The sequence below is a fragment of the Dromaius novaehollandiae genome, unplaced genomic scaffold, assembly GCF_036370855.1.
Source record: "Dromaius novaehollandiae isolate bDroNov1 unplaced genomic scaffold, bDroNov1.hap1 HAP1_SCAFFOLD_27, whole genome shotgun sequence".
NCBI lineage: Eukaryota > Metazoa > Chordata > Aves > Casuariiformes > Dromaiidae > Dromaius > Dromaius novaehollandiae.
The window spans coordinates 162,961-183,308 of record NW_026991415.1 but is presented as its reverse complement, the minus strand read 5'-3'; the positions used below and the strand labels follow the sequence as shown (position 1 = coordinate 183,308).

The 20,348-nt window shown below is 36.0% G+C and overlaps 1 protein-coding gene across 1 annotated transcript in view; it reads right to left on the bottom strand.

The window, feature by feature from the left end:
• The window catches only part of LOC135326297 (gamma-2-syntrophin-like), a 128,497-nt gene that overhangs the window by 76,613 nt on the left and 31,536 nt on the right, over positions 1–20,348 (bottom strand). Inside the window, exons 3-4 of the mRNA XM_064504177.1 lie at positions 15,029–15,070; positions 8,798–8,990 (exon numbers count right to left, since the gene is read on the bottom strand). Of these exons, the coding sequence (XP_064360247.1) occupies positions 8,798–8,990; positions 15,029–15,070 (235 nt within the window). The remainder of the gene's footprint in view (positions 1–8,797; positions 8,991–15,028; positions 15,071–20,348) is intronic.

Below are 20,348 nucleotides of genomic sequence, written 5' to 3'. Positions count from 1 at the left end.
CTATTTTTTAAATCTCTTTCTTGATTTTTTTTTATTCTTTACAAAAGAACTCTAGAGGTGCAAAAGGGTGCAATTTCAAATGGCAAAAATGTGTGTTAAAGCATGTGAGGTTTATCATTTTCATGTTAAAGATGCTGAAGACTGATGGTATATTAGAACTTGATTCTTAATAAGGAATGCTGACAGATGCATCCAGTGATGAAATGATCCCATTTCTTATGGTATCTGGCAAACAGCAATGATGAATTGTGTATCCCACAATATTTTTCAGTAGTACTGTAATTTGCTTATTTTATGTAGTTTTATTTTTACGTAGGGCTGGGATACAGAATGCCTATGGCAAACTAGCACCTGGAAAAATGAAACGAAACTCGTATCTTTCGCATCTAAGGTAAAAAATATTGCTAAATTATTTGCCTCGCAGTCAGATAGGAGGGTTGTTCTGCTATGACCAAATCCCCAGAAAAATATCCCAGGAAAGTTCCAAAGAGTAACTGAAAGAATACTATTTTATAGCCTAGGCAAACTATGAACACCAGGACTTCATTCTGCACTCAAATTAGCATTCTTGCTATTAATGTAAATTTTTTTTCTCTTTCTGTTACTGCCTACCAACATAGCAGCAGCTAATTTTCTAAAATACATGGTAAGTCTTAACTAATGAAAGCTCCTATATTAAACCCTTCAATAAATGCTACTAAAAAAAGGGTTCATCTACTTCTTTCAGCTCCTGCTTGGGCTCTTTGATGCATGCAGCCATTCTGCAGCTATCTACTCACCGTAAGAGGTATTTACTGTCCACATAGTGGACACAATTAAAGTGCTCTTTTGGGACTGATCTGGGACAATGACAAGAGAACTCTGAGAACTACCAAGATGAAGTTCTGAAAATAAAATCTTCAGAAGCTTGTTATCTTTTTTTCTCTGTGTAGTCCTCGAAATACACTAAAAAGCTTTAACTAAACAGAGACCTGTTGAATGTTTCATGGTTAAAGAGTTCCTCCACAAAATCTTACTTATATGCAATTGCAATTTCTCTTATGTCTGAAAATCCCATTTTGTTTAAAGTTCACTTATAAATCCTTTGGCAAGCTCCATGCTCGCTCTGTCTGACTGAAAAAGTAAACCTTCTAATAATGGGAATACCTAGCAGGGAGAGTTTGGAATTATTTCAGCAGGGGTTCCAGGAATGCAGCTCCCCTTCATTAATATACTCAGGGCGGAAGGATTCTGCCCACATTGTTTCTTTATGTCTTTGTGTAGCTGGAGATAACCTATTAGCCTGGAGCACACTCCAATCTTCTCAGTCACTCAGTATTTGGCCATTTATTTCATGACCCATATAATCCATTTAGAGAAATAAAACTAACAGCAACATATACGGAAAAGAATAAGGCATCACAAATTAAATAAATTATATTTCATACACAGAAACTAGTCATAGAAAAGACGACAGACGAAAACCTCTACATTTCTTCTTCAATATCCAGTAACAACTTAGATCAGTGATGGAAATCAGCTAGAGTAAGAAAATACCAAAGGTTTTGGCTTTATTGTTTTTAAATGCTATTTTTTGGGGGTGGAGGGAACGATGTAAGCAGAAAATTCAGAAAATGCCAAAACTATCTTCAAAAGATTAAATGCATTTCACATAAAGACTTTGAAAAAAAGGGGAGACTCAATGGATCCTCCTAAGTCATTTCACAGCACAGCCTTGCCAAGTTGTTCTAGGTAATCTCCATCATTTTTTCCCTTCCTCTCTCTTCAGCTCTCATGAGCAGAAAGGATATGGAGAAGGGAAGTAGGAGGGTCAAGGCTATGAAAGTACATACCTTAATTCTGTTTGCTCTACAAGCTTTGATTAATTAAGCTTTTGTTTAAAAAAAGAGAGAGAGACAGACAGAGAGAAGGGAGCCACTTTAGCTCTTGGTTAGTCAATTGCATATTGTAAGTTTTTATATTTATTCTCTTTTTCTTTAACAGCTACTTAACTGACATTAATGAAGGCACTAACAAAAGCCGTAACAAAAACTCACTGAGGCAGATTTTCAACTTTTTCTATTGCTCTTCTTTTTCTTCCCTCGCTGACATTTTCCTGAGACTTATTTGCAGTCTCTCTGGAACACAGAGTTTGATTATCCTATTCCATATTTCTTTAGGTTTCCCATGACAAAACATACAACCTCACAAAAATGTACACACACTTCTCTACATGTTCAATATAGTCTTTACAGAGATTCGTTTATTTCCACTCTACTGCATCTGCATTACTTGAACACATGCCAATTTCAGGAAATACAGACTGTGAATTGCAACAAAATGTTCAGGTGATTTAACACAATACTGCTAAGTTTCTGTGCAATAACACATACTTTTTTGACTTGCATTAATATAGTAGGATTTAATTCCAACAAAACTTTGCAATAATGTATATACAATATTTCAGAAAATGTGTACAATTTTATTGTCTCTTTTTACTGGTAATAATTCATTTAAAAATGGTTCTTAAAAGCATCCACCTCTTCTTTCAGTACATCAAAAAAAAAAAAAAAAAAGAGGAGGAAGAGATTGCTTTTGTTAGAACATCTGAGCAAGGCAGCAACATCTATATGGAAGTAAATGGATATGTCAGACCATCTTAGGAATCACCACATCCTTTCTTCTTCTTTTTTTTTTTTTTTTTTTCTTAATACTTATTTGATCAGTTTCTGACTGAATTTCATTTGGGAAAGGAGACATGGGAGGAAAAGGGATAGGGAATACAGAATCACAATCTCATTTAGATGGAAACCATTTATAACATCACTTCTAAACTCTCCATACAAAAGAGCAAATTAATTTACTACAATTAAGATGTCTAAAAATAATTTTGCAAAGTACTGATAAAATGGGAGAGCCACACAGCTGAAACGAAGAACCAGTGCCACAACATCCAAAGGCATCAGATAATCTACATGCGACCTGAGAAACTCTTAGCTACTGGTTCTTCTGGACTTGGAGGAATTACCTCCCAGTATTATCTGAATATTTCTTATATTTTGATAGAAGTCTGAAATTGCAGTATAAAAGCCTAACTATTAAAGTGAAATGTACAGTGTACTGTTGAAAAAATACTCATCTTGGCAGCATTAAGATAGATATTCCAAGAAATGAAAGAGGTGCACAGTTTTCATATGTAGTAAAATATTTGTCTTAGCCTTCATTTATTTGATCAAACTCTCATACTATACTTGCCATATCTCAATTAACATGTTGCTGACATCGTAACATTTTCTCTGTTGGGCAAAAGAACATGTTTAAAATGAAAAGCTCCCCACAGGAGAAACCGTAAAGCTTTGAAGAATAACCTGAAGATAAAAGGTCAGTGTCAGTCTCAAGTCAGAAATACATGTACATCTGCAAGTGTATCTATATATTTTAATGTAGCAAGTACATGTTCAATCTAACAAAACAAAAAGCATTTCACTTGCAGTTGTAATCTGTACTGCTCATTATTTCCTGCAGGAATCTTTAGGTATCTAACCCTCTATTGGTATTGAATGAAAACTTTACTTTTATTTTCTCCAAATTTCACATGGCTGCTGCCTCAAATATAGCTGAATTATGTATTAAAATTTAGCAGGTAGTTAAATCTACAGAAAATAACACTGTAGTTTTCACAGTGCAAATAAATTAATATCTTAAATTGTTTAAGGTAGCAGCAGATTTTAATAAATGACTTTAATAACTGGATATGTCAATAAAAAATTACTTATTAATATGATTATGAGGCACTGCTACACAGTAAAATTAGTAAATGAATGGTTTATCATAAAAATGTTTTTATTATTTCACATACATATCAAAAGATGAATTTATCAATTTGTGAAGGTATTTGATAATTCTCTTTCTCCTATTTTACTGATTTTATTAATTTATCACTACAATTCTACTCATATGGTTTTTATTATGTTACAAACTTCGATGTGAAGTATCTGCTAAGCAGTTGACCACCATGCATGTTTTTAGGCATGTATCTAATTCTTTCTAGTCAGCCTTTTTCTTTCTGATACTACGTAGATACAAACTCAAGGATATAGTCTATGTTCCACTTGTAATAGAACTTAAGAAGACTCTGTGCAAAGAACTAATAATAATTTACAAAGAATGAATGATGAAATAAGGGATGAGTGAAACGAAAATTTCAATATCTTAAGGAAGAAGAGCAATTTTCAAATTTTCCCTTGTGTCCTTAATGAATCAACCTATTCAAGTCCAAGTCCATCACCCTCTGCCAGACAAGCCAATAATATATTAAACTGTTACAAAAAATAGCTGGAAGAGTTCAAAGATCTGGCAAAGACGCTTGATGACTACTGACTAAAAGCAGTTGAAATTCTGAAAATCTAAAACAACCCCATTGAATGGATTCTCTGTTTTAAAGAAGTACTTCTTATTTATTGATTCACTTCTGTGACATTACTCACATACTTAAAATAAGAAATATTTCTAAGTATTTTCCTGGATTGGTGAGCAAGATTTCAATTAAATTACCATTTGTGTGAAATACCAAAATTATATTAAAACTCACTAATTTACTATGAAAAAATATGAAGAAAAAATGTTGCGTAGTACCTTGTGCTTCTTTTTATATTCTTAAATGCTCAGTTTTGTCTTTTCTAGTTAATGGGAAAAAAAGTTTACTGTCTTGAAATGGGATTCAGTTCAATGAAACTTACATCTTAACTAGTCATGTAGGTTTTTGTTTATGGTGAATACAAATAGGCATTTCTAGTGAACAATTCATTCCACTCTAGGGTAGCGCTCACTTTGGGGACAGTGCGATGTGTCCCCGACCAAAACCAGACAAATCTCAGTAAAATCTTTCTGCATCATGTTTCTCTTCTCCACTAGGCACAGAGAGCACACATGCTAACACCTAGCCCACACCACACAACACCAGAACAGGAACTGTACTGTGCAATAGCCGTTTAGCACGGATTTCCCTGGGTTTCCCTCAAAGTCACAGAGAACATCATAGACCACTTGGGCTGTTCACAAAAAGTGGTGTGTCAAAGAAAGATGAACCTGATAACCCAGCTGTCTGGCAATTCGTACATAAGATGAGCGGCAAGAATTTATTGTCTGTGTGCTCAAATGCTACTTTGTAAGATTAAGTAGAACAAAGTAGATGATTTTTAAAAAAAAAAACAAATTTAGTAAACCTGTTACAGAGTTCCTGCACATTCGTATACCTGTGCAGTAGTACTCTGTGGGATATCCCTTACTATTCCTAACCCTGCAGAAACAAGCTTGTGGCACTTGGAAGGCCACTTAGAAGAAAGTTAAAAGGCCCTCTGCATGGTAATGGTCTTTTTTTTTTTTTTTCCCCCCAAAATATAAACAAATAACTCTTTTGCTATTATTATTTATTTTTTGATTTGTACAATACTGTTCTCTTAAATCTCTGCTGCATTATACACTTGCAGGCACACACACAAACCCATACAGAATTTTATGTTGAGATCTTCATTAACTAGAAAGGATTAGACTCACCACTGTTACATAATATGACAGACACATAATGTTTGAAGATATGGACATATAACATATAACTTAAGTATATGGAACTCCTGACCATTTTGGATAGAAGTGCATCTTTCCAAATAATACGATTTAATTAAAGGAAATATTTATTGATTTGACTTCAGTAGAACTTGCTAAGCCGTATTCACACAAACACACAGACAGTCACGCATGCGCGCACACTGACGTCTGTGGATTTGTCTGCCACAAGTACTGTACAATGGTTTCAGCATAAAAAGAAATATTAATTTTGCTTTGGACAGTTTGGAAATACAGCATTGAGCTACTGTCATTTTAAGAGAAAATTATGCTTTTTTCAATGCAGTAAAATGACAAAAATAGAAAACAATTTCCATAAAGCAATATTTATACAAAATGACCATTTCATATAAAGTAACAGAATAACAATTTCTCTGTCTTTCTCACAAAAGAGGGTAATTTTTTACCCTAAGAATGTTAGATATTTTTTCACTTTTAATGCAAATAAAGACACTAACTTTAAAACTACCAAAGTCGCCAAACCATACTCCATATTGCCACGGAGTCTTTTCCCAAGTAATGGTAGTCAAACAGTAGAAGGACATATGAATTTCACACCAAGACAACTATTTCCTTTCACAGTTCATTGTGAATGAAGCAAAGCTGTGATGGTATCCCTTCACTGTGAACACTGACCAGATAGTTTTTCCTCTGTTTCCCATCTTTTAATCAATTATTTATCCAAGCAAGAATTGTCATTCTTATCCACTGGTTAGTTAGTCTACTTAAAAGCATGTCTGAGACAAGCATTTCGTTGAGAGCCTTTTGTAAAGCCAAGCAGACTATATTGATCACATTTCCTTTATCCACACACTTCTCGATTCCTGACAAAGCTCTAGTAGGTTCCTGAGACATACTGACTCTGCCAGCAAATCATTTTTGTCTATGTGTTTGTTAACTCTATTTTTTTGCTACTTGCTAATAATTTGCTTAGTTCAGACACCAGGTTTTCCAGATCATCTTTTGTGCTTTTTACTAACACATATTTGTCACCTCTCAATCCTCAAATACAAAGATACTTTAGACTCCCCATCAACATCTGAAAATAAAGTACTTGCATACAAGCATTGCTGAAGTTTTCTGCAGACACCACTCTCTCTAGGAAAAAAATGTCTTTACTTAGAGTTAGAATTTCTTACTGCTCCTTAAAATAGAGAATAATTAGGGTAAAATCAAGACAGCCTCCTCCTTCGATGTGGCAGTAAAGAGCCAGCACATCCTTCTGTGGCTCACTGTTAAAAAGACCCATTTATTCACCGCTCCTACAGCGACCTTCCATTATGATACACAAGATTATTTATTTTATTTTGTTTTGACCTGATCAAGGAAATGCTTGATCCAGTAATTCTCTAGAATAAGTTCTGATCAGACATATGGTAGATGTATGATTTGACCAATGTAAACAATATTGGGATGCTTAAGAATAGTTTGCCTTACAACAGTGCGGCAGAGCTTATAAAAATAAGGACTTTGGTGCATTGTTTTGGACATAACTCTCTCTGACAATGATCTGAAATAGTCCCAAAATTAAATATAAACTAACGTACTGGGAGTTTGTCCCACAGGCTGTCTGTCCATGTTCCTCATACCCTAATAACACATAGACAGCACGGGAGCAACTGGTTCTATGTTGTAGAAATATTTCTCAGTTGACATAGGCTACTGAGAAAAATATCTGTAAAATACCAGAAAAGTAATTTTTAAAAGTATAGTTACTGTAATTCCTGATTCGGTTTCATTGGAAGGAGTGTCCATTTTGATTTCTATTAAATAGTGAAGCATTACTAGAAGAAGGAAACAACATCAAAGATTTTGATTTTAAAATTTTAAAAGGAGTAAAAAATATATGTTCAGTTTTTATTTTAATATACACACCATCCAATGCAAAGGATTGATGCACACGAAATAGAATTTTGCAGGCTGTAAGGGTATTTTGGGGCAAACGTAGAACTGACATTTTATTAGGAGAACTGACTGTTCAATTTGTGTTGTGTTGGGTGATAATCTGATTAGCCATGAGAGAAACAAAATATATTTGCTCTCAGATGATCAATACAGAAACAAGATTAATTTCTGCATTAAAATTATCTGTACTAACCGTCTGCCCATGCCAATATACTATTTCTAAAAATAAATTTATTTTTCACGGAAAATAATTTATTTTCATTTCTTCACAGTCTGTTGTATTACCTACTGTAAAAGCATCATTTCACTCAATTCTGATTTCCAGTTTTCTGTTTTCATCTACACTTTTTTCAAACACTACCTACAGCAACTCATCCAGAATTTTATCAATATCCATGATGTCCTTAAGTTTGTCGTGATCTAAAAATTCAAAGATCTATTTTCTAATAATATGAAATGGAAACAGGCAATCCCTCACACAGACTGCAATAAATCTAAAATGAAATTTACATTAATCTTTTTGTTTTTATTATTATTGTATTTGAATCTGTTGCTAACATACCATTCAGAGAAAATGCCATATGCAATAATTAAAATAGTTAAACACATGCTTCATTTCCATATATCTCAACTGGATTAAACACTGGCTTATCTGATGACCTCATGAATATTTTCCTGAGTCAGGCCTAGGACAGGCATGAATACAAAATACAACACAAAAATTACAGTTTGGGCCACGGCAGCTCCCCTTCGTGCCTGTGTATCAGCCAAAATTTGGACACACTGTTATTTTAAGGATTCTATCTGCTTGCCCTCTGATGTTTGGTTGGTGCATATGAGTGCGATAATGCAAAGAATGGGAGAACTGTGGGATAGGATAGTTGCTCGAAGTTAGATGAAAAGGATAAAGAAACAACAATGCAAAGCTGAAGTACAAAATAAGGTGCAAAAAAACAGCCAAATTATATTAGAAAATAAAGCCATCAAGATAAGCCCATAGAAGGGTAGCAACTACTGCAAGTTGATAGCAAGTCTGTAGCAGCTTGAAGAACTGTGGAGAAAAGCAAATTCTAATAATTAGTAGTGTGAAACAGGAAAGCTGTGATTGTTGCTGACAGCCCAGCTAGTTGTTTAGATTCCAAGGAAGCTAGGATCTTTTAACCTTGCTGAAAGTGCAAGGATCAAGAAACAAAGCTATACATTTGGTGCAACCAAGATCAGCCATCTACATAACCATCTCCACAGTGCCAGCTGTGAGGCTGGTAAGCAGTAGATAGACTAAACTGACCTCCTTTCCCACTACTCCCAGATCTTGTAGCTTCCTCTCCAAATGTATTCACCCATGGTGACTCTGGAACACCTGTCAGCCAAACTGGCATGAGATTACACATAATCTTCCATTTAATAAAGTGTGGGTTATCTAAACTTGTGTCTATGCAGCACACTTCCTCACATACTCTAAGACTGAACCAGCAGGTGTTCTAAAACAGAAGAAATGAAGAACAAAAGGGGAAAAATTCTAAATACCACTTTTTAGTGCTACAATAAAAAGATTAAAAAAAAGCCAAACCAAAAAACTAAAAGCAGAGACTGTGTTCTTGAACCTGCCCCTTAATACCTTATCACTGTAGCAGGCACCAGTGAAAGAATCCAGTGTCTCTACCTTTACCACCAGCGTCCTTGTAGTAGTCCTTTGGATCACACACTACATTTCATAATCTTGATTTAGCTGTTTACAAATGACATCTTCATCTCCCAGGACGTGAACAGGAAGAAGTATGTTCAAACTATGCTGGAGGATGACTTTTCAGAAGCCTCCTCTTGAAGCAGATCACTGAATATGATCATGGTGCCAAAGGAAATAAAGCAAGCCAGAAGAATGACTCAGCAATCCTGCGGCAGGCATTCTCCCACTCATTAACTATTTCGTATGACATTAACAATGCTAAGCATAAAATACAACCCCACATGAACTGAGACTACCCAAACCTCATTGCTGAGCGCCTTTTGAACAGAATTGATGGAGTACCTCTCACCCGACTTACACACATAGAAAATAGGGAACTCTTTATGGAGATAGAAGATGCAGGTGTGATTCCCTAAAGGTTAGATAGCTCCTCAAAACCTAACTTCCTGCCTTTTGGATTAGATAAGTACTCTTAATCACTAGGCTATTGTATTAATAGCTTCAGAAGCTACTGTATTGTATACAAAACCCAAACCTGTTAGTTTATGAGTTCTCTGAACCCTAAACAGATCTTAGGAGTGAGGTTTCCTCTTTCAAATAAATGAAAAATCTTACGTAGGAAAGAAGCACTGAAAAAACAAGTATCAACGCAGCTCTGGATGTATGCAGTACCAGAAATTTAAACTTATCTACATTCATCAGAAAAAAAAAAAAAAACCCCACAGACTCTAAAGAACTTCAGTTCAAGGCTTTTTATTTTTTATTTTTAATTAAATAGATCACTCGCACATATTCCTAAATTCTATATGAATTTTACTTTAGCTGTTTATGTCGTATGTTTGTGTGCATGCATGTGCACTCAGGCACTGTGTAATTCAATGAACATGAGATAAGAAATATTAACCTCCTCATAGACAGCAGATAAAGGCATCATTGACGTATTCCATCTACAAATAGTGGCTACTGACAAACAAGGGATTCCTACAGCTGCAAGCTTAGGAACATTAACAGACTTCTTTCTGAAGCATTTCTTCTCAACTACAAAGTCATATACCATATTCAAATAAGGAAATCTTTATTCTGGGTGAGAAAACTCAACTGTTATTTCAGGGAAATGCAACTTAGATAAAAATAAGAAATAAAACATCCTCCATTCTTTCAGGAGCTTTGGCAGTGGCCTACCTAATCTGATACCATATAGAATCAGTCCCTTCCTAAACTACTTGACCCATTTATCAAACCTCACTCTGATTTTGATAGCAGGCTGTGGTTGTAGAAATGTCTCTTTGCAGATCTGTCTCCAGGTCCATTGAGATCTCTTTCCCTTCTGGAGCTTCTTTCAGCCATATGGCCTACAGTTGTTCCAAAATGTTTTGTTTAGTGATTCTCATTGAATTCCCATGCACAGTGCAAAGAGTAGCTTTACAAATTTCTCTATCGTTCCTCACCACTGAGAATAGCTGAGTTACACTGACAGTTCTTCAGTGTTCCTTGGTACTGAAAAACAACCCTTAAGGGATGTAACTTACAGTTTTGTGAGGAATAGCTTTCAGAAGGTTTAGAGTTTTGTATGTGCAATAACAATACAAGCAGCAGGAGGGCAGTTCACCAATATAAAACAGATCTGACTCAGTGCTTTACTGAGATTCTGTCTGTTATTATTTTAGAGATTCAGCCTGACTATATTAATCAGCACTAAGAAATGGACTGCAAGATCATGTAGCTGCACTTTATCTTGACCTAGAGAGATCACCTCCAGGTAATAAAAACTAGTTTAGTTTCTTTGCCCATATAATTTCTGCCTTGCTGATAAGACTGTCAAAACCCATGTCATTTATGATTGCTACAGATGCTATTCTGAGATACACTTGTCAGTGAATCAACTGATACTGCCAATAAACACACAACAGGTGGTAAGAACTTTTACCTATACTGCCTTTTACTGCATGTCAGAAAAGCAGTGCACATGGGCAGAATATGAACTGGCTTTATTTTGGGTGAGAAAACTGAACCATTATTTCAAGAAAATGCAACATACATAAAAACAAGAAATAAAACATCCTCCATTCTCTTAGGAGCCAGTAGTCTACCTAATCTCATAGTGTGTAAAATCATTCCCTGCATACAGTCAATCTGATAAATGAACTAAACCAATTTAAAACTAAACAATGTTAAATGCAGGAGAAAACATTGTCATGGTTTGTGCTTCAAAGCCACATGAAATAATCAGAACAATAAATGAAAAAAATAAACATAGTATTGACCCCCATTTTTCTTTAAATCAGCGAGAATGGTGTGTGTCCATTCCCTTTAAAAAACAAAATTTTTCATAATTATAGGATTAAGGTAGTAATCCCTGTCTAATGCCTTGCATCTAATGCCAGCACAGGGAACAGATGCAATGAGAACATATTACTGCTAGGAGCCATTCAGACACTCTCAGACAAGAGCTGGTGATGTGTCAGTAGCATCCAAAATCCATAGGTTCTCTCTGCTCTGTGCACTGCCTACTCCCATCTCAGCCATCTCCTCTCCTCTGTGCATGCCAACACATTAGTCTGAGGATGTAAATACAAGTGATTCTTAAACTATGGTGGAGTATGAATTGGAGGAGAAAGTATAAGAAATACTGTCAGAATCAATACTTTAGCCCAACCAGATTACATGTGTTGGTAAAAACATTCTGGAAATTCAGCTAGCAACTTCTGGCTTATCTCTTGCCTAGATTCCAATAGGTAATATGAAGTAGCAATTGATAAGTATTTTCTAATCTGGGGTACGGCTGCAAGCATCTAAGCACTGAAAACGCTATGGAAGGTATTATATACAAGAATAACATGTTTCAGAAGAAGAAAGTAATTCCCTATTTTAATTTTTTTCGGCAAAACAGAACAACCCTACTGACCCCCCAACACAAACCTTTTCAATGAAGAGATAAGAGAGTTTGAGATGCTACCGTTTAATTAGGAGAAGAGAGAAACTCTTAACATCTTAATTCTATAAAGCAATATAGAAAACATTTTAATAATTTTTATTTTAAGCAAACTGAATGCTCTGTGAAATTACTGGCCTTAGAAATATCAGATAATCTTCCCAATCTTTAGATCCTTTTTTACTGTACTATACCTCCTTAGAACTCACTTGAAGACCTTAGTCCCCTTCTTGAATATTATAATGACCATGAATATGCCAGAAAGAGTCAGTACACGGTACTAGCACTAGTTATCTTAATTCCATTCTTTAACTTCAGGATTCCTCTAAACTTAGCAAAAACTTACATGCTGTTAACACTTCTCAAAAATCGACATGAGTGAGCCTCAGAAAAAAAAGGAGATACCTATCTATCATATTCATACTTTTACTTCATTGGCTTTTTTTTTTACTTCTTTGGCTTCTCTTAAGGAACTTCACCGGATTCAAAAGCTATGCACAAGCTACAAGTGCATTCCATAGCATGCTGTACAATCCTGGACAATCTTTTCTACAGAAGGGGACTTTTCATAGTGGTGCAGCTCCCCTGTAATCCGCACATACTGGTTTTCACATGAAAACCATGATACAGCAGTGTGTGCCTTATTCTCATCCCAGCCTGCAGCTGACATCTTTGTAGGTCAACTTTTTAACTTCGTATATCTTTGTATTTTTTTTTTATTCCTCTCCTTTTTGCTTCAACATTTACATTTAGTCTTATTAGGTACAAAGATTTATATTAGGGTTATTTATTATCTCTATCCCTCTAACATCTAGCAGTATAAGCTTGGAGTTAGCATGTGTACAATATGTGCACTCAGACTTGAAGGTAGGAAGTGCATCTTGGTCCTACAGATACAATCTAAAAGAATCTTCAGAAAAGAAGAAAAATCTGCAACCAATGTTTAAGTACATTTCTTACATTTTAAGACACTATTCATCAGATTTGGGGGAAGTTTCTTTCTTTCAAAGAAAGTTTCTTTCTTTTAAACTTCCCCCAAATCTGATGAATACTGTCTTAAAATGACATACAGGATAAGCTGAAATTTGAATGGGGTTATCACCACTGCTTTCTCTGTTCCTCCCATTATTGCCCCAGCATTTAGACACAGTCTAAATATAATGATAAATCTTATTTTTATGTACTAGTGATATTTCTGTAACACTTGAGAACTCCTAACACAAAACAGGTACACTGTGCTAAGCAATACAGCCCACAGCAACAATAACTACATAACTATATATATACGCATGAATGTAGGTGTATATACATGTAGTGAGAACACCTGCTGAAGATCTGGTGAGGAATCAGTGACTGGCAGCGTACATAGTAGCAGGCCCATTGTGTGAAACTATGCACTGACCAAATTCCCATCAAGGTCAGGCATGCATATTCCATTTTGTCAACAACGTCTAGCTGCTTTCCAGACAGTAGCTACTCAGGTTAGCACAGCTGAGATGAGGAAACACTTCTAGTAGATTTAAGGGGTCCTTAGGAACAACAAGTTGACTCCCACCTGGGCGTCTGACCTGTGTGTCCTACCCGTGCCTCCAGCAGCCTCCCATTGGCAACCCCTCCTTGTGGTTCCTGGGGCTCCCCATGCAGTCTGTAGAGTAAGTCCTTTGTTAAACTTATCCTGCTTAACCCCTTATGAACCTTGAGTGTCTCTCTCCGCTGGTATGTGACCCTCTCTTGTCCACCTTGTGGTCACAATACACACATAAATTATATATAATATTATACATATATATATACATGGGTGCACATGTGCACATACACATACATATATATATGTGTGTGTATATATATACACGCACACATATAACCTGCAAAACTTGAGTCCTTTTTAATCGTACTGAAGGCAAAGGGTATCAAAGATTTTAAATACCTGAGCAGGAACATGACACTCACCTCACATAATCTAATTTTTCAATGTTGCTCTTACAATCAATTAAAATAGATTCTTTACTACAGTAATTCAATCCTTGTTCCTGCAATGCTAAAAAGCTGAGAATTTTTGTACTGTTTAGAAGTATTATCAAAGTACCTAAACCCTTTAGGACCACCTACAATACCAGTGGATCAGGGACTATAACGAAGTCATACTCCATAAAGATCATACCTTTGTGCATAAATAAATAAAGTTACAAATACACACACATGTACATGTACATACATACATATATAAATACATATATATATATATATAAGACTATTCAATGTATTTGCCTTCCCTGAGAGACTGTAATTGTGCACACCCACAGGACTGTTGAGTACCTGTGGTAGCATACCTAAGAAGGTGATGTATGTTTTTTATATGTTTAACATTAATTCTTAAATAGTGAAGCTCTTTTAATTTTTTATTTGCATTCTATTCAATTTTTATGGCAAGTAGCCCAGTGTACAGTTCACAGAAAGAAAAAATTCATCATATGTTCATTGGTGAAACTGATAAAGTTCGTATTCTGGGAAGAGCAGTTGGGCTCCACTGAAGAGAATGGACATAACCTACCAAGATTTGGCATTTTTGCCTTATTTTCTGCTTAAAAAAATTTTTTTTTCTAAGGAATGTAAAAACTATAGTAAATGATAAAGGAGACTGGACTCTGGAACAGTACGTTTGTGCCACAAGTGCATGTATCCTACTGTGAAGAACAGTCACAAAAAGGTACCTAAAAAGAAACTATAAATAATGTGAACAGCCAAAATAAAACTCTTAATGTTCACATGCCTGACAGACCTGGCTAAAGCACTGTGTCTTTACAGTGAAAAAATAAACTGCTATGGTACAAAGCTAGAGAAAAAGCAGTATGGACACAATATTCTGCATGTTATCAAAAAATCAAAGTAGAAAGACTTACCACTTCTTCATGGGTAGCACTTTCTACATTAATACCATTAACCTAAAAGCAGATATGATAGAGAGAAAACAATTTGCAATGTGTAAGCTGGCTAAAGAAATAAACATAAAGCCAAGTATGAAACAAACGTGTCTGCAGAACAAGCAAATGTTTACTGACCTGTATTATTGCATCTCCTATGAATAACATTCCTGTTTGGTCAGCTGTGGGATTACAAAAAGAGTACATTTGAATTGAAAAAGGTAGTGAAAAATAATGCTATATTGCCTTTCAGCACTTGGTTTAGCGTACTGTTTATAACAGTCACCTGAAACTGCTTTGCTTGTGAAAAATACCAGTGGCAATCAGTTACCATCCTGTAAAGCTAATAGATTCCTTCCAATTTTAAGCAAATTAAGAGTTACTTTCCATGCACAAAGAACTTTTTTAATATGGAGCACAAGTGTAATTTCTCACTAATGAAGGATTTCATTAAATTATGTGGAAAGCATATTTCACACTTTTCATTAGTCTTCTACAAAAGGAAAATAGGAATTTTGAAAACTGCTTAGCAGCTCCTTTCCCCCCAAACAAATTTACAGGGACTGCTATAATTAAAGAGGTTGTGCCTAGAATATAATACCACTCTTTAATATGAAGTTTGAGTTAGCTTTGTTCCTGAGAGTAACATAATACATTATTTCAGTGTGTGATTTGCATGTGTCCTGCCTTGCAGAATTAATGGGAACACTGTAATGAAACTGTAAGGAAAAATAATTCTGTATAGGTACAAACAATGACATTTCTGGAGGTGTACTCACTGATTTTTAAATTTTGTAATTTTTAGTGGAATTTGAGGACAATTACCTCTTGGAATTTAGTACTTAATTAAAAGCAAGGCTCTGATCCTACCAAGATTGATGTGGTTAACTTAAGTATATGAACAATCACATATACGATTGTGTAGGATAGGATAGTGAATAGGATTGAAATTCTAGCTGAGGTATGAGAGGATAAAGTCAAAGGGTGCAGGAGGCATGCTGTGCCCACTGTATGAGATTGAGCAGTGAACAGAGAAATACTGTATGTGTTTGTATGAACAATAATGAAGCACAACAGAAATGGGTCAGCCGCTCAAGCAGCTGTTGTTGACACTCCTTATACCTATGCTATATGGGTTTCAGAAGTTTTGTTTCAGACTAGTTAGTCTGGTCTCCCAGACTGAATGGTCCCACAGCCCAGGTGAGGCAAAGCTGCCTAAGGAAAGCTATTGCACAAACCTTCACTTTCTGGGATGTTGGCCCCTAAGCAGCCCATCCAGAGACGCACCAGCATCCTGTTGTTTGTGCCACACAGTGACATACTCCTGATGCCAGCAGTAGCTATAATGGGCCACATCGGCAGAAGTAGGCCTTACTTACAAGTGATACAATGGTACCTGCTATTTGAACCTCCTTACAGTGAAGCAGAACTTCAGCTTCAGTTGAACAAAGGTGAAATACCAACAGAGTAAGATTTCAACCTTCTCCAGGAGGACACCTGTTGGAAACTTGCACGGGAGGAGCCGACGGAGGGAAGACCCAGACGCTCAATATGAGTGATCAGTGTACTTCAACTTTATTAGGTGTGGTCTTTCTTTATATAGTATAGGACTAATCAGGCTCATACATATTGCAAAAGCTGAGCTCCTTATTGGTAACAGCAATTTGGTTTACCCAGCAACTTCTGCATTACATCACCCGCAAGTTCCCAGGACTAATCATTGATAACACCTTGGAGCCAAGGACAATGTGTCCTTGGCTCTAGCTGTTTTTACTCTCATACGGGACTTGGCTCACATCAACTGTGTGCGATATGCACTTAGTTCTGCTTCCTTTAGTTGTTCAATCTTCACATGACCTCTGCCCTCAAGCCAGTCCTCCACAGACACCCTTAATGAAGCAGTCCTGGCCCTCCTGGATATTATTTGGTCTGTGTGGGGGTGATGGCAGGACCCACGCTCCAAATCACTGCAGCAAAGCAGCTGTAATCATACATACTTCAATGGCTGCCACTCAACTAACCTACAGGCCTCCAATATGATGAGGATGTCATGCAGCAGGCAGTGTTGTTTCCTTGAGGGCCTCTCTTCTTGGCTTGTCTGGGAGACCAAAGCAGCTGATGTCACCATTGGAAAGATTTTAACTGCAAATGGTGACACTTGACAAAAGAAGTACAATGAAAGAGAGGTGGGGGCACAAGGAGTTTGAAAAAAAGTTCTGAAAACAACAGAAGGGCCAGCAAGAAGGGAAAGCCTACTGAGCCAGGAGAGGTTTGGGTGGAAGATGAGTTGCTGGTGGAAGAGTGAATCATGAAGAGCCAGAGGCTGGTAGTTGTAACCGTCCTCCTAGTTGTTGACCTAGCCATGACCCACTACCTAATTCTGGTGCAGCACAGCCGTATAATCTTGACTCAGACTTCTGTGAAAACTGCTACATTTTGAGAAAGAGCTATAATAAAATATGCAGATAAGCATCATGCAGATAAGAAAGTCAAAATTACAGACACAGGTAAGATTGTTCTGACGGGGCTAGTTTGCAGCTGAAGATGGAAGAGGAAAAACACTGACATGAAAAGGTAGAAAATCTCAAGAGAGAAAAGCAGGGAACTGGAAGATGGTAATTCAGCAACACTGAAGATCAAAGCTCTTCCAGGGAACAATGGAGGCTGAACCTTCCCCACCTGGCTGATGACTTCCAGGCCAGCAAAGACTCACTAGGTGTCCCCCAGGGGTAATGAGTACTGCAATACCAATGTATCGTGTGTATTAGCCAATATATATTACAGCTTAAGAGCACAAAGCATTTATATTCTTGCAGAGTCTCTGCACAGTTGTGTGTGCCCAGACAAAGTAACTGAGAGAAGGTGGGTTACAGGATTGATACCAAATGTTCTGTGATCTGAAACAAAACATTGAAAATAAGGACAATCAGGAGATTTGCTCCAAAAATGCAATACTGCTCCAAACCAAAACAATAATGTAGAAACCTCCATGGTTGCTGTAATGGCACTAGCTGTCATCATGGCCAGTGATGGTAGTCTGGCAAACCATCTTTGAAAGTCTCTTTTTTTGATTTCAGCCAACGGTCTATAATTTAAAATCAAAGATGGCTTCTAACAAAAGTATTTTGCCCAAATCAAATTGCAAAGACGTGCGAAAAGATGCAGAAGTCATATTATAGGTTACAAGTGTATTACAAATTGATGTTATCTGAAAGACTAAACAGATACTACCCCTTTAAAACAAATAATTTTGCGACCTAGGTGAATGCCAGCTCTAAGGGAGTTACTCAGTTTCTCGCAAAAATGTATAAATCTACAAAAAAAATTGACAAGAAGCTGTGGTTCAGGGAATTAACCTAGTTGCTACTAAAATAAGAGAGAAAAAGAGAGAAAAAGACAGTTCTGTTTCTCTAGGACCTATTTTAAATATTGAAGACAAGTGGATATATCATTTAAAACTTCACTGGTGTTTTCACTGGAATTATATGCTCTCTACACAACAAAAACATTTCTAACTTCAAGTAAAATGTTCCAATTTATGTGGAGTCAAGTTTCACTTGAAATAATATGGAATTTTGGTACCAATACCAATAATTTCAGTGATCTTGAACTGAACATGGCCAAAAAAAAAAAAAAAAACTTTCAAAAGAAAATAAGCACAAAGTAGTTACAAGCAGAAATGTACCAGGCTTTAAAAGAACATTAAATGTATGCTGCAGCAATTAGTGTTAAAACACTTTTAGTCTTCATCTTAATTATCTTTTTTTTAAAAAAAAAAAGCTTTAAAAGTACACTGATAAAATTCACAAATGATACTGCAGTAGGAAGAAAGCATCTGGGAAGTCCAAAGGGAATGACGTAGATGAAATGATATGAAATTAATCAAATAAAAAATTCTTACTTTTAAGAATGTATCAGACTTGAGACACTTTCCTGAAAGCAAGTTGCCCATCATTGAAGTCACTTAAAAATTCAGAAAGAGTCATGGACTATGTGAAATTATTTTGCACTTGATGAGAAGAAAAAGGAAGTAGAAGTAATTTTTTCTAGCTTTACCTTGTTTGTGTTTCATATTCATTAGGGCTAGAGGAGAGCTGTATTAAATTTTCTAAACTTTGTAAGGTTGTGAAGCTGTAAATTTTACAGAACAGATGCTAGGGAAATCCTGACTTACCACATGTTAATTCATGCACAAATCATAGTTCCTAATACAGATTTGATTCTTCAAATAGTTTATTGTGCATATTTTCCTACTTTTATCAAAATAAATATTTCCATTTAATTTTTCAAAAATTGTTAAATTCCTGAATTACATAGGAAATATATAAAGCAGTAAGTTCTCTGACACTGTATTAGTTTTGCACAAAAACATGATCAGTTTTAAGCATATGATTAGCTTCATTGACTTTACAGACCTCTCAACTCATAGGCTTAACTTTAAATATAGGCATAAGTATTCACTGCATGAGGAAAATGAAAATCATTAATTAAGAAACCAGATGAAATAAAACAAAGACTGGAGAAACTGGTAACCAGAGTACAAGAGACTCCTTAAAGCTGTACAGATGTGTTTTTCCCTCCTCTCCCATGAACTAGTCAAAGTGTCCATCATGACTGTAAAGATACACTTGGTGCCATTTGTTTTATTACTATATTTTAAGGACAAACAATTTGACATTTCTAATCAATATTTGAAAGTGGAACTCTCTTACTTCAGACATTGAAAAATACCTTGTTGGAAAAGCTTTTTAAGTGCACGTTCTTTACAGTACTATGTTAAATTCCATTTCTTTGTTTAAAGCAAAAAAAAGGTCCAAATTTCTATTCTTGAATATGAGGTTCCCTCAGCTTAGTCTTCCTCCTTTTCATATGTGTCCAGTTTATCATATAAAGAAAAGCTTTTAACTCACTCAGTAATAAAATGTGTTTCAAAACACCATGTCATTATTCTAAAGCACGAGGTTGCCCACACTGTAGTAAGTAAACTACTGGTAGTACATGGGAAATTTTAGGACTTGTTTCCTCACTTCTCTCAGTGCCTGTGGAGCAGGCAGAAAAAGATGGCTTCATGTTATTGAAGTACTGTATCTGCCTACACACCCACTTAGGAATTCACTTGTAGACCCTACATGTACACAAGCCTGAAGTCTGACACACTGTAGAAATCAACTCAATGTGAGACATGCACAGGAGAAGTGAGGTGAGACAAGTACTGGATACAGGAGTAGGTCAAGTCAGGATGTAGCACGGAGACCTTTGGAGACACCTTTGGAGAGACGATAATAGGTCCTATGTGAAT